At 38.0% G+C, this 14682-nt stretch overlaps 1 protein-coding gene across 10 annotated transcripts in view; it reads right to left on the bottom strand.

The window, feature by feature from the left end:
- Window positions 1-14682, bottom strand: part of nectin1b (nectin cell adhesion molecule 1b) — a 156896-nt gene that overhangs the window by 73024 nt on the left and 69190 nt on the right. The window contains exon 6 of one of the 10 annotated variants that reach the window (XM_026192908.2): window positions 8949-13288. The exons of the other annotated variants lie outside the window; for them this stretch is intronic. Within the exon in view, the coding sequence (XP_026048693.1) occupies window positions 12786-13288 (503 nt within the window). The 3' untranslated portion in view covers window positions 8949-12785. Of the gene's footprint in view, window positions 1-8948; window positions 13289-14682 lie in introns of those variants that run through there. 10 annotated transcript variants of the gene reach the window in all.

Consider the following 14682-nt stretch of genomic DNA (forward strand, 5'->3'; position numbering starts at 1 on the left):
GCTCTTTTAACAACTAATCACATCTACATTTTAATTGGCACACTCCACATTTTGTGGAACTTTAAGGTGCAGCAGGAACATTGTCACCCAGAGGTAAGAATTTGAGTTTTGCAAACATCAAAAGTGAGATATTGTGTGAAGTGCACACAGAATTGCGCGCTGCCGTACAATAAAGAACACCAAAAGTAAAAGTAAGAAAACTGAAGCGAGACATCAAGCACTGATGGCTTCAGTTTTTTCCATTTTCTGCTGTTAATTATGTTCTTTAGTTATGATTAATTTTCTTCCTTGTTGTTGGAGAATGTTTCTCCCCAAACACCGAGTTCAATTTGGACATCGGTCAATTTTGTACCAACTTCATGCCGGGGGCACAGTTCCGTGATTTGTGCTGACGAAGCTGGCGCATTTAGACACAAAAGTCCTAACTTGTGCAGTTTTGTGGTTTAAATCTGTATACTAACCTCAAGATTTGTTTTTTCACAACAGGAGAACAGTCTCAGAGCTCAAACACTGGACAGTGCAGCCTTGGCTTGATAGCTCTGCTGATGAGGATTGTTTCTGACAAAGGGTCATTGGCTCTGCATGACGACAGACATGGCTGTATGTGCTGATGGCCTGCCTCCTCTGGCACAGTTAGTCTAAATGTAGACTGGCACTGACACTAATGTACACTGATAAAGCTGTGAGAGTCAATAGTCAGGGAAGAGAGGGTGGGGGTGAGAGACACTGGGTTCTTAATTTACCCCATTTGTCCCATTTGTCAGATGCTGAAACTCTGTGGTAACCGGGTTGATGAATCATTCCGAATGTTGACTATAGAGCTCTCCCTACAGTCAGTGGGTTCAGTGATTTTTAACAGGTGAAGGTTCATTTCATGGCATGCCTAATGTCTGGGAGACAGAGAAATTTTAATTTCAACTGACATAATGATGCTGAGAGAAATTTGACTCATCCTGTGATTCGTTTTCTTTCCCAGCAAGAGCAGCAGATTCATGCTCGATGATCACCAAGGACACTGGCTAAGAGCTGGATTTAACAGGAGGATAATTTTCATAGATACATGTCAAAGCCGAATGTGGCAAGACCTGTCAGCTCTGCTGCTGAAGAGAAAGTGCTGGTATTGGAAAAATAATACGGTGCCCTAGTTTTCAGCAGCATGGGGATATGTATGATTTCTTGATGTTAGCTATAAAAATTAGAGTTTTTAACTAATAATAATAATGACAAATGTACCCTTTATTAGCCAAGTATCACACAGCACGCCTGATGATATTTTGTAATTTTGGCTGTAAAATTACAAAATAATTTTCATCTTTATGAAACCATTTGAATTTTCTCTTTAGCCCAAAATGGTTACGGTAAGTGGAAATGTATGATGATAAAATTATACCATCATTTTTTGATACCCGTTTAAATTTTACATGGTAGAATCTAACAGAGCTAATTTTTCTTGTGAATGCTTTGTGCTACTGTGATACGCCAGGATCCTCATAAAGCTCATCGTCTCTTCTTTCCAAAACCATTAGAATTTTGTCTCTTTAGCATTAGTCATTTAAATAGTGCTAGTAAAATGAGCCTGCCACTGGGCTAGTGGGAAAAAAAGAGGAGGGGGGTAAGGTATATCAAGCTACATTGATTTTTAATATTAATAATTGCAAATAGTGCATTTAATCAGAAATCCATCTGTGTAATGAAATAATCTGCTTGGTAAATGATGTAGAATTTTATCCAAAAACATAATTAAGAAAAAATTAAAAAGTAAAAAAAACAAAAATGTTTTTTGTGTTTGTTTGTTTTCATACAAAATTAAGACCAGATATCATCCTTTGTTGGCATCACTGATGAAGGAACGTTCTGGACTTCTACTTCAGTATGACTGGGGATGATTGTGCCTATATTCAATCTAGCTCTCTGTTTCTGCTGCCACGCCCCATCTTTTAAGGAGGATGCTAGTTGTTTATTCAGCTTCTCCAGGGATTTATATTTAAACTTTTCTTAGTAAATTTAAGCTCTTGACAAGACTTGCACGCAAAAAATAAAAAATAAAAATACTGATCAGTCCAACTTCAAAAGCACAGGAAATAGGACATATTTTCGCACCAAATCAAGAATTAGTGGTCATGCGCACAAACTTTAATTTGTTATTGTGTCTAAAGTCACTCAGGCTGAGTGCAGAAAAAAGCACTGGTCAACAAAGGGATGAAGGGTATGCACACAAACTTCCTCTCTGGCTCTCCTAAACCCACACACAGACACTCACACACGCCACTTCTATGACACTGGGTAAATGGTCACAGGGACAAAGTATTCCCAGCAGGACTTTGTAGATGAGGGTTGTCAGCACTTTTCTCACCAGAGGGTTTAGGCCTTTCGTTCTGCTCTGGGATGGCTGAGTTTAATTGGAGAACGCTAATGCGCAGCTGGATAGCAGAGCTGCTCACGCCATGACTGGCTCTGAAAATGGGAGGGTGTCAAAGCAGGGCTGGTGTGTGTGTCTGTGTGTGTCTCCAGTAGCTAGTGCAGACATCCCTCAAGGTGCCAACAAATGTATTCATAGGATCCAAGCAGTTTGTTATGAGCCATCTCATTTACAAAATAATAGGCAATAATAATTTCAGCAGACTGATCCTGGGTTAATCCAAATAATTGCCAATTCATTATCATTTCACATTTTCTGGAAATAGAATTTACTTGTTCTGTCCATCAGTGGGGTGTAAACTGCATGCTTAATTGATCAGATTATACGTGAAACATGTTCTACCAAACAAAAACAAAACTTTGCAAACAATATCAGAAAACATTCAGCACAATGGAAACGACATTTGACAGTGCAGTAACACTTCCACTGTATGATTGCAAAACTCTTGACCTCTGAGAGAGACCGCAAACAAATAAAAGAAATAAATAATGGCGTGTTATTCATTGAAATACAACATAAATGCTTCATTTGGGAACACATCATTTTTGGTTGTTATTCCTTTCTATTTATAGATGATCAATCATGTCTTGCATGCTTTACTTTTGTGATTTGTGACTTATTTCACTGTTTTGATGTGGTCGAATCAGAAAGCTCCACGGGAAAAGCCCAACGCATCGACCAGCTCTTTAGCACAAAACTGATGAAATATGAATGTGTGCTGTTCATTTCTCATGGATATTTTTATATTATTTTGAATAACACACTCAAACATTTGCTAAATGCTTTTTGATGAAAACTCAACCTTTATTGTGGAACCATTTCTAGTGGAATCTAGTATTTTCATAGTTTCACTTTTGTAGAAATCGTCTGTGAAAACAGTGAATGTTTGCTTACACTAAATACAAGATGAGGTGGCTTTGTTGAAATGTAGAGCTGCCTGTGGTTTTGAAGTCAGTAATTTGTGTCAGGTTACAGAGGGCAATATGTGCTGGCGGTTATGATTCCCACTGGATTATAATCCGAGGAGCTTTGTTTTAGCAGCCTTTGATTCATTTTTCAGGACTGAAAGGTATAAAGCTGCTTGCACTCTTATTTTAAGTTTCCAGGGATGGTGCATCCCAGTGGAGAACCTGGAGCTAAAACACCAATGGGACCTGAGCTAAGTCCCAGCAGCGGTGCCTCTGGCTGAGGAGGAGGTGGGGGAAGAATGATGTCATTGTTCCTGAACGAGTCCAGCGGCTGGTCAGTCCAGCTTGTGAGCTGCAATGGATTTATGTTCTCCAGTGGAAATGCTTCGCTCTGAGTTGACAGGATACAGTTCAAGACTTCATTTGCATTAAAGGAGGCACGAGGTAGTGTACACATTTCACAAGAAACTAGAGGTTCGCAAGGACAGTGATGCACACCATGAAACAGAAAAAAAGCCAAAAGATAACATAACAACAAACAATGGAAGGATCAACGAAGACGAATCACTTCACTGCTTATTTTGAGCAGCAGCCTCACTCCATGTTTATATATTCATAAACATTTTTTTCTTTTTGTAAACACAAACAGAGGCATTGAGAAATACCTAAATGGATGGCAAACACCATATCAGCTCCAAACATGACAGGAAAACTGAGCCAGGTGTCAGTGTTAGTGTTTTAGAAACAATAGTCATTTACAATAGTGCTTGTTTTAGTGGGATCATACAGTCAGCTGCAGCAGTGCAGCACAAAACAGCTCATTGTTAAGAGCGGATCTGGGGAATGGAAAGCACGGCGTGAGATTTGAATGTGCCTTTCTCATAGTTCATTTTCCCAGTTTGGTCATGGCAGGTTTATGTCTCCAAATTTTGTGCCTTCGCATTGGATAGAGCTCCAAGGGAAACATATGTCAACTTTGGTCGCACCACTTGTTGCCTGAGAGATGAAATCTGAGGAGACATAAACAGGGAACTGAGAGTCAAAATGCAGAAATGAAGTACGGGATGACGCAAGTCATCTTAGGACACATTTGCTCATATGACCAATGAAAATACCACAAGGGATAGATACCAGCGGTATCTGCTGATGTTTCTCATGGAGCTGTAGTTGTTTTTGGCATGAAAATCAATCTGACATTTTGTTATAAATAACTGGTTAAAAGCTGAAAATAGTGTATCATATGATGACAGTAATGGGCCTGCCAAAAATGCTGCCAAAAATACACTCAAAAAAAAGAGTTACTGGAGACATCCAAATTTCACTGACATTAGAAATATGTTTATTTAATAATAGCTGTATTTACCTGCATTATATTTATTATGTTGTAACTGATGCATACTATCCTGTGTAGGCTACAAAAAATGAGAGATCTAATTGTGAAAAATAAACAAACAAACAAAATCCTTCACATCCTTCCTCTAAAATAAAAATATAGCAAAGTCTATTTAGACCACGCCAGTGTCTTATAGCTTTATAATGATATCACAACTAAGTGATTTTTTTCCTTGACTGGACTGAAATGCCAAAAAACAGAACATGACATATTATGTGATCATGGCCACACCAGGCTGCTCTGGCAGCTAACTTAACTAATGTAAAATATCAACGTAAACAAAGGATATAATGTGATGATGGTTACATTACATTCTAGTAGCATTGAGTTATTTTCATAATAACTATATTTAATCATTATTAAATTCTGCTCGACTCACCACTATCTTGCTCTTTCCTTCTTTTTTCTCTCACAGAAGGACAACTCTTCTTCATTTTCATTGATTGTCAGTCAGTCATTTGGTTTGTTTAAACAGAATCATAAACACCACTTGCAGTGGGAGTGAGAGGAGTAAGGTGGATCCCCCTTGGGGAGGTCTCTCTGACTTTCACGTCAAACTTTGCGCATTGCCACTGCTGCAGTTTAACGTTTGTTATTCCTCACCTGGGGCCCACACGGTTACCTGCCTTGCCTGCTGGCATGAGGCGCCTCTGGGTCTTATATTATATTATGGGATAAATTGATGTACCATGTAAATTGCCTGGCAGATTTCTATTAAAATTATGTAACAGCACATGTCAGATGTACAAGATCCCAGAACTCTGCAGTTAAAAAACAAAAAACCCTCCTAATTTTATTTTAGCTGTCTCTCGTTTAATATCGTGTTCTTCTGCATGTCTGGGTGGCTGCTGTTTTTAGATCGTTCAGATGTCCCATCGGTCCACTTGTACTTATGCATCTGTGATGCACACTGGATTTGCACTTTATCAAAATTCTGACTCTTCACCTTGATTTCATTTTGGGGAAGTGGAGGATCTCACAGGGAGGCAAATCTGGTGAGTGGGGCAGGTGCTGATTGTGTTGACGCGGCAAGAAAAGTCCAGCTTTTCATCATGTGCCCGCATCAGAGTTTAGTCTGTTTCTGCTGAATATTCTCCTCTAGAGACCTCAGAAAGCTACAGTGTTGGCAGTCGCACCCACTGGTACAAGTTTACAGTGTACAACCTCATAAATGTAACAAAAAGGAAAAAAAGAGCAAGCTGCTCTATGGGCTTGGAAACTGTGGACTCTTCTACTGAAAACTGCTGGGTTTTAGCCAAAGACACAGCTCTCATCACCACCAATGATCCTCAGCATGGAAGTTGAGCCAGTTTGAGACATTAATGCTAAAATGCAAAAATATCAGAAAAGGGAAAATCTGCTGAGTATTTTATGTTATTTTATTTACCTGGCAACTTTTTGATTGTACCTTGTAACTGCGTATCATACCAAATATTTCTAGTTAATTTGTTCATTGTGTGTGTATCTTTAGAACATTGCTTTTGGATGTCCTCCTTTCTCTCTGTTGGACAAAATCATCACATAAGAACTACTGGATCAGTGCCATGAAGACTGGCACGGTTATTAGTGTCCTCTCAGATAAAATATGCTTAAAATTTTGTATTTAGCGCCGTCATAAGAAAAACTAAATCTATATCCAGTGCTTCAGTTTATATGTGATTATTACATTCCGATCATGCTGTAAAATCTAATTAGTTCTTAGAACTTAAAAAAATGATGCAAACTCATAACCTCAAAACAACCAAGTAAAGCTTACTTCAGATAACTAAGTTAGGGCAACTTATTTATTGCAAGTATACAGTACTTGATCTTTCTGGGTGAGCAATGCTAATTGTTTACCCACTGATAAACATTTCAAGTTCTACTAAATTAAAAAACAATTTGTAGTACACTTACTGTTTTTAATTTTGCTAACACACAAATTATATGCAACTGAATCACATTATGTTTTATCATCCTTGAACTTTAGGGATTTCTAGTACAACACTGATGGAGTTAAAATCAGCCCAACTTTTATTTATCAAAGTTTAAAAAAAAAGTATATCAGCCAACATAGCAGACACTGTTCTGCTGAACATCAAACAAGTATATTGCCACCATTGTGTTATTCAATTACATTTTTAAAATTAGCAAATTTAAATTGCATATTTATTTGTTAGCAACTTTAAACAAAGATTTAATTATTTTGAAACTAAGTTTAGTCTTCCCATAACTTCCTATTACAAATTACATTCCTGATATAATCATGATAGAATGTTGAAACGATTGTTCAGAAAGTGTTCAGAATTCAATTGCAAGTAATATCACTACTACTTGAGAGGCACCTTTGCTGGCAGGTTATGTCATTCTGCACATGTTAACAAGGACTCAGAGCTGATATGAAGTGCATTCTCAGAGTGCCACTAGCAAAGCTGTAAGATCTGAAATATCAGCATATTATCTTATCATGTTCCAAAAATGAAGTATTTTATCTTTTAACACATCTACAGAACATTAACTTCTGAGGCCGTTTGTGTAAATGTAAAAACAAAACTGAGATGGCATTGTTGATTAAAGGTTGAAAGCTGTATATTGGTAGACGGTATCATTTTTGGGAATGTGTTTAAATACTTGCAGCATATTTATTACGAGAGCACATGTGCCCCTCAGAGTTATACATTTCATTATGGATCACTGCAATATAAGTTCAGAGTGTATGTGGGATAGCACAAGTGCAAATAACAATACATTTTATTTAAAATAAGAACGCAGTATTAGAAAGAGTGATGCATAAACTGTGGAACTAAGACAGTCTGTGACACAGGTATGATCATCTGATTTTATTTTAATAACAATTACAAATATTTCACAATGTGACTTGCACAGCCGAGTGCAATCATTATAAATCTAAATGAGACAAAATCAGATATTATTTTCCCTGTTTCAGTATGCAAATATGTGCACAAAGTAGCCTTAAAGGAACAAACTAGTGCTACTAAAAGCCACCTCACTGATTGACTACACTCTCCTCCTGAAGCCATCCCAAAGGATTGCTTATTAATATACACTATGATCATTAACTATTTAATTACTGTAGTTTAATGACTCGTGTCGTAGGCTGTCTGTGTGCTTTCCTGAACTCATTAAGACTGATATTTTTATTTATTTATTTATTTTTCTGGCTTGTTGGCAGCTCAACAACTCACAGATGGTTGGGTTAAAACCAGAATTTAGCGAACAGTTGTGGCCTACAAAATGTAACAGACGTCTAAAGAAAAATCTAAATCGAATTGGTATGTGATTCACCACAAAAATGTATGAAAACTGTTGAAGTACTGAAGATTTCTTCAAATTTGAATATAAAGCATTTCGGAACTTGATTTAATGACAAAATGAAATACATAAATAATGACAGGCACGGTCAGATTGTTTTTCAATTTTCTCATTCATAATATGTTAGAGTAATCTGTATTCTCTTATTGCACTCCATGTTAAGTGGAGTGACATCACACACTGTAAAAGACACTTTAACAAACTCGCTTTTGAATTTATGACCCAGGAGGAACATACTTTAGAACAGGAATCTAGCCATATTTCATCCAAAAAGTACTTTGATAGAGGATATGCTGTAGAATTCCATTCCTGGCTCTATTAGGAGGAGAAAAAACTAGATGGCCATGCATGTTAAAAGCCTATGTGCCATCAAAGCCCCTTGGGCTACAAAGGGCTCTTTTAGCAAATGGATGGCAACAGCTGCAAACTCTGGGCTGTTCTTAATGTGCACGATGCAGATGTCTGCACTTGAGTCCCACAGTCTGAGACAGATCTGTCTGCCTCTACACTGGGCCTCTCTCATCATATCACTGTAGCTTCATTAAGCACTGAACTCAAAATCAACATCTGCCTGACAGTTTTTGCTCCCCAATTAAAGTAGAAAAATACCAAAAACTACTGTTATAACCATCAAAGGCTCTTATTATATACTGTATGTATCCTTTTATCTGTCTTGTGTTAACTTCAGATAAAATGAAGACATACGTTATACTAAAGTAACTCACATATGGAAACTGTAGCTTTGAAAAACGCTTTGAATCTGTCGTCTTTGTCTCATAAGGTTAAAAAAAAATACAGTGAACTACAGCAATGACTGTGAACAGATCGATAAGGTACAAAGAGAACTGTCCCGCTGTAGCCTGGACACTATTTGTGCTTTTTGAAATTGTTAAATATTGTACTAACAAGGTCTATGTTTGTTAAATTTGATTTATTTGTAGTCTTATTTATTTACAGAACAAACGTATCATGTCTTACATTTAAGGCTCACAAGAAAATAATAATAATAATAAAAAAAAAAAGTCCAAATAAGCACCGGCATGAGGTGACAAGGATAAATTACTGGTCGAACCGACTGGGAAAAAGCTGCAATTACCAAAATCAATACACAGCGATAAGAAATGTGCTGCAGACATAAACCATATTCAATCAGATAACACACATCTATCCAATCAGTGAACTGGGACAGAACGCTTTTGACTATTGAACTCATTTAATGCTGAAAACAAATACAAGTTACTTCACTGGGTCATCACAATTGAACAATAGATTTTTTTGTTTTTTGTATTTGTATCACCCTCAGAAATATACATTCACATGGCTGCATACAGACAATTTCTCTCTTTTGACTTTCTTTTAATAACATTACATCGACACACTGTATGCATTACCCCCAACAGTGAAGCCACTACTGGCATATTAAAAAAATGTACTAGGGGAGCATTTTTAGGTGGGACTTTGGAAATAAGCTATGCATCAACATCATCTATCCATCATCGAGTCTCCATGTTTGTGGTCAAAATAGGCATATTTTACATGACAGGGTCCCTACACGGCTGTCCCGAAATAAATCCCAACTATAATCTCAACCTTATGTACATTATTTACAGTGGAATGTTGAAACATACTGAAACATACAAAAAAAAGAGAGATTAGGATGGAATGAAATTACAGTCAGTATTACAAAATAGAAACTCATAAAACCCCAACGACATGAAGACAATGTTTACATATACAACTATACAGACTGTTGACCCCAAAATAAAAGGCTTTCTCATGCCAACATATCTGACAAGCAAGTGTGGCAGTGGTTACATAACTGATGTTAGATGTCAGATGAAACCTTAAAATTGTGCTTTAAAAGGGGGTGATGTTTGTAAGTACAAGTTGAATTTCTCTTAACTGGACCAGCGTTTCAAATGTTGTGCTCAGAAAATTCAGCGACGTGCAACCAAGTTGCAAAGGTTAGATCTCTTCAGGTGTTCAACTCTCAGAATTAGTGCAGAATTAGCTGATTTAAAGATCAGGTGTACACACATTGTTTGTACCTTGCTAAAGCTCCTCTATACCTGCTATAATATTCACTGTAAGCAAGCGACCATAAGCTGTCTTATATTTAACAGGTTTGCGGTCTGCATTGTAGTTTAATAATATCCACGATATTATTCTGGGTATGAATAGCTTGAATGGTGGAGCAGTAACTGTTTAGACTACCCCATGCCTCCTAACTTTGACAGGCACTGAATGCATGAACAAAGGATGCTTTCGATATGTTTGTGTCTATTATGCTGTGATGCAAACTGTGTGAAGTTCAAAAGTTACAGCAAAGCACTCCACCTGCAGGTGAACAATAAAGTAAAGACTATAAAACTGTATTTTGCTTCAGAATATTGAAAGTAGCAACCCCACTGCTGTCAATGAGCTTCCCCCTCTGAAACCTTCAGTGGCAGACCTTGTACTCCTCACTCCATAGTAGATGCACTTAACAGAAAAGAAGTAAGGCTTTAGAAAATAAGGCTGACTAACTAAATTGAGACTAACAGACTTAAAAAAAAACAATTCCCCATACTGTGATGCTGATTTGTTTTGAAAATACAATATAGTTTGAGGTTCATGATTAACATGCTCATCTAAAAACATACAGTAGACAAGCGTGGACTGTAAAACATTCACATCTCGAGCAGAGGGAACTGCTCTCACAGAGATGTTATTTTTTTCATTTTTATTATTCTATATATATTTATATATACTTTACACTTTTCTTGTGTTAACTGCAAAATTGTTGCTGGGTACTGTGTACCTAGGAACTCATACCTCTGTCAATACTGACGACACCGACAAAGTGTAGTCTTCTGAGCTGCAAATGAGGATAAGCACACTGGAACTGATAGGAAAAAAATAGCAACATATGCACTTCCACTCCCACACACAAAACATGCATAAAATAAGGCTTAATACAGTATTTATATTGTTCAGAGCCAGTCAGATATGTCGTTTACATTGATAGATTTCCTCCAATGCTTCCATTATAACCAATTTTTCACATTGCGCTTTTTTTTTTGATGCAAATACATTTTGCTGATTGTGTAATGAACCTCTGTGCTGAGGAGAGAAACAAGTCATTAGCTATGCTAGCATCCACTGGCACTTGTTAGCGGTGATTTTAAAAACATATATAGATATAGTATATAGAGAGCCTGCAGACAGAGTCATTGATTCCCCATTAGCAGACTGAGATGCCAAAATTAAGGAAGCAACTCTTATAATTTTAAAACCACCTTAAAATCTCTGGATAGTCACTTAAAAAGCAAAAGAAAATGAACAAAAGCATCATGAAAGCAGCAGGTGACTTCAGAAGGGCCACCATATTTTAAATTCCCTTTACTTGTTAGCATGTTTTCTCTTCAGACTGAAATGAAAACATCAGTTTCTCCTATTTGTGTCCTTTGTGTCCATGGATGACTCCTCATAGAAAATGCTGTTGATGTAAGCCAACTATTCAGTAAAGTCACAATTATAAAGAGAGACAGAGTCGTTACAGGAAAACTCCTCAGACACTTTTGACTGACATCCATTTGAAAAGAAGAAGAAAAAAAAAAAGAGGGTCAGAAAAAAATATAATTATGACAGCTAAATGCAAAAGACAGACATTTCATTACAGTGGTAAGATTTCGAGATTGTGTACACAAGTCAAACTGTTCAAGTCAAATGACAATCATGACATTTCAGAGCATTTTTGAAGATTTCCCTGTGAAACTCACCAAGTGTCTTTTGGACATGACTGTGATGCACCACTGAAAAGTAGAAACTGTTTTGTATGATACAATTGCAGCCCTTCTCTCCTCGGCTATACTGCTGCAACAATAAGGGCACTAACGCTTGAAATTAATAAAAAAAAAAAAAAGCATACTGGATATTTATATGTTACTGCCATGTCCATATGGCTCAGTAGACTGACTTCCTCTCGGTAAAGAAACAAGTCGAGCACATAAACACAGGGGGTCAAGAAATGCTAGCCACACCTTTGGAAAACAGCATTAACATATGTGTTTTAATGCTGTGAATATATAAAAATTAGTAACGCTAACCCCACTGAGAAACAGTATGTATCCCATTTCCCCCCCCCCAATTTCTCTGAAACATTTGACCACAAAACTACACACACGTAGAACTCCACCTGTAATTATGTTAGACACTTAACTCTCAGTTCTCTGGTCACTTAAAAATCATACAAAAAGACATTTATAAAAACAATAACAAAACTGCAATGCTAATGTAGAAAGAAAAAGAAAACAAACTGAACATCCAGTGTAGGACTTTCACAAATGTGCTCAGCAAAACCTCAACCTGCTGTCTCTTTTTATACATTTAACACATTTATAATATGAAAAAATACACGAAATGAAGAATACACCAGGATTAATCGACCAATCACCACACCGACCTTGTATGTCAGCAACAGTGTGTCCATCTACATACCTTCGTTTGTACACTTTGCCCATTCACCTGATGGTACTGATACCAATGCTGAGAAGTTGATGTTGCTAGCACTTTAAATAGACACTTGATTTTCTAGTTGATATTAGTTGGATGGGGTCAGATGTGAAAGGGGGCGGGATATTAGGGTGACCAAAAGAGGGACTATGATAGTGCAGTTTGATAAATGGGAGGGTGGGGGTCGTGATGGAGGTGAAGGGTGAGGTGGAATGGAGGTGGGGGACAAAGGGTTGTTTGGTTTGGTTGTTGCATGCCACTACACATACCATTCTTTCTTAGAAATGACAGAACCATCGGTTTGAGAGATCATATCATCGGCTATTTCAGATTCAGGCTCATACTGGAAAGCCAGAGTCCGCTCATCGTAATCTCGGCTCTCTCCTTCATCCACAGTGAAATAGGGCCTCTTCAGGTCTGATTCAGCATCGAAATCACGGTCGCCTGCCTCAAACCCTCCAGTGGTACCAATCTGGGCGGGTTTCTTCTCTTCGTCCGAGTCGTCCGGGTACTGCAAGTTCTTAGGGATGGGGGGGTGGGTAGGCAGCCCACCAGCCTTGCTGTACCCATTTCCGAACACATGTTTCTTGGTGCTGTAGTCTCCCTTGAAGGTGCGCTGGCGGCGGCGCAGGAATATGAAGAGCAGTATGGCCGCCAGACCCAAGAGGGCAACACCCCCCACAGCACCCCCGATGGCGACACCTGCATTGTGTTGCTCCTGTGGGACATGTGTGGTGCCACCGTAGGTGGGGACAGGAATTTCTGGGTAGGAAAACACAGATGGAAGGGAGTGTGTCAGTGCTCTGGTGGGAAGAGGTGCGTTTGTGCAGGTGCATTTTTTTTTTTTTTTTTTTTTAGGAAAGATGGAGTAAGGGAGACAAGGACGGAAAAGCAAAGGGGAAAGGGAAGGACCCCTGGCCCCACGACAACACCCCCTCCCAGCCCAACAGTAGTCTTTAGTGACATATCGTAAAAGCTCAGCTACAGCCACATGCAGTTTTAGACGCAGAAATAATGAAAAAACCAGCCAGTCCACCACAGAACACCATCAAAGAGTAAAATGACTGAAGACATTAAAGTAAATGAAGCTTTGTCAGCATGCATTAACCATCATTTCTTCTCTGATTAGAAGGCGGAGGAAAATTAAACAATTTAATAGGCAAACAGTGAAGGAATTACAACCCCATTTCCAGAGAAGCTGGGATGCTGTGTAAAATGAAAAGAGAATGAAATGATTTGCAAGTGATTTAAAGCCTATATTCAATTGAAAGTGGTACAAATACAACATTTCAAATGTTGAAAATGTCTGCTCATTTTTAAGAATCGTATTCTTTGAGTTAAACAGCAGAAAGGCAACCAGGGTGGAGCAGTGCATGGTCTAAAATGCGTCATTGTGATAACTAGGTGGTCCTACATGCACTACTTCTTTTTTTTCTTTTGTCTTTTTAAGACATGTCTCTGTAAGGAGTCTACTGGCTTATCTGCTGTCCAGACCTGTCCCCAGCACATTGGTATTGTACTGTTCCTGATGAACATAGGCACTGCGCTACTTGCAAATCATTCTGTTTTTATTCTTACTTTAAACAGCATCCTAACATTTCGGAGATGGGTTTATAATTGATATGGCTCTTCAGTTAACAAGTTTTACTTACAAGTCAAAGTAAACATATTCAACGATATACTGCAGTACAGTCCAGCATAAATAATTAAAACAAGACATTTTGATCACCAGCATCGTGGTAATGAAATGAAAGAGCACTGCCAGAGATGATTATCAGCAGCCAAGCATACACAGCCATGATGCACTTAGAGAGCTGATAAACACGAAGCTCTTCCATTCAAGCAGAGGAGCACACGGCAAAAAATAGCATATGCCTCCATGAAAAATATATATTATTGACTACAGAGAGAGGAGGAAAAGAGAGAAAATTATCATAAGCCTCGGTGTTCTCCAATCTAGAACAGAGCGAATATGACTAATGGCCTGTGAGAGATAATGACAAAGATGCTAGAGTATGAAGGCTGCGATTTCACCTTGCAAAAGCCAAAGGAATATGTTGACTCTATACTGACATTCAAAATTCAAATTCCCAACTGCCATGTCCATAGCATCACTAAAATGAGGCGCTGTGTTCAGTCCACCATTTAGAGAGTGC

This window comes from Astatotilapia calliptera, chromosome 14, assembly GCF_964374335.1.
Source record: "Astatotilapia calliptera chromosome 14, fAstCal68.1, whole genome shotgun sequence".
Taxonomy (NCBI): Eukaryota; Metazoa; Chordata; class Actinopteri; order Cichliformes; family Cichlidae; genus Astatotilapia; species Astatotilapia calliptera.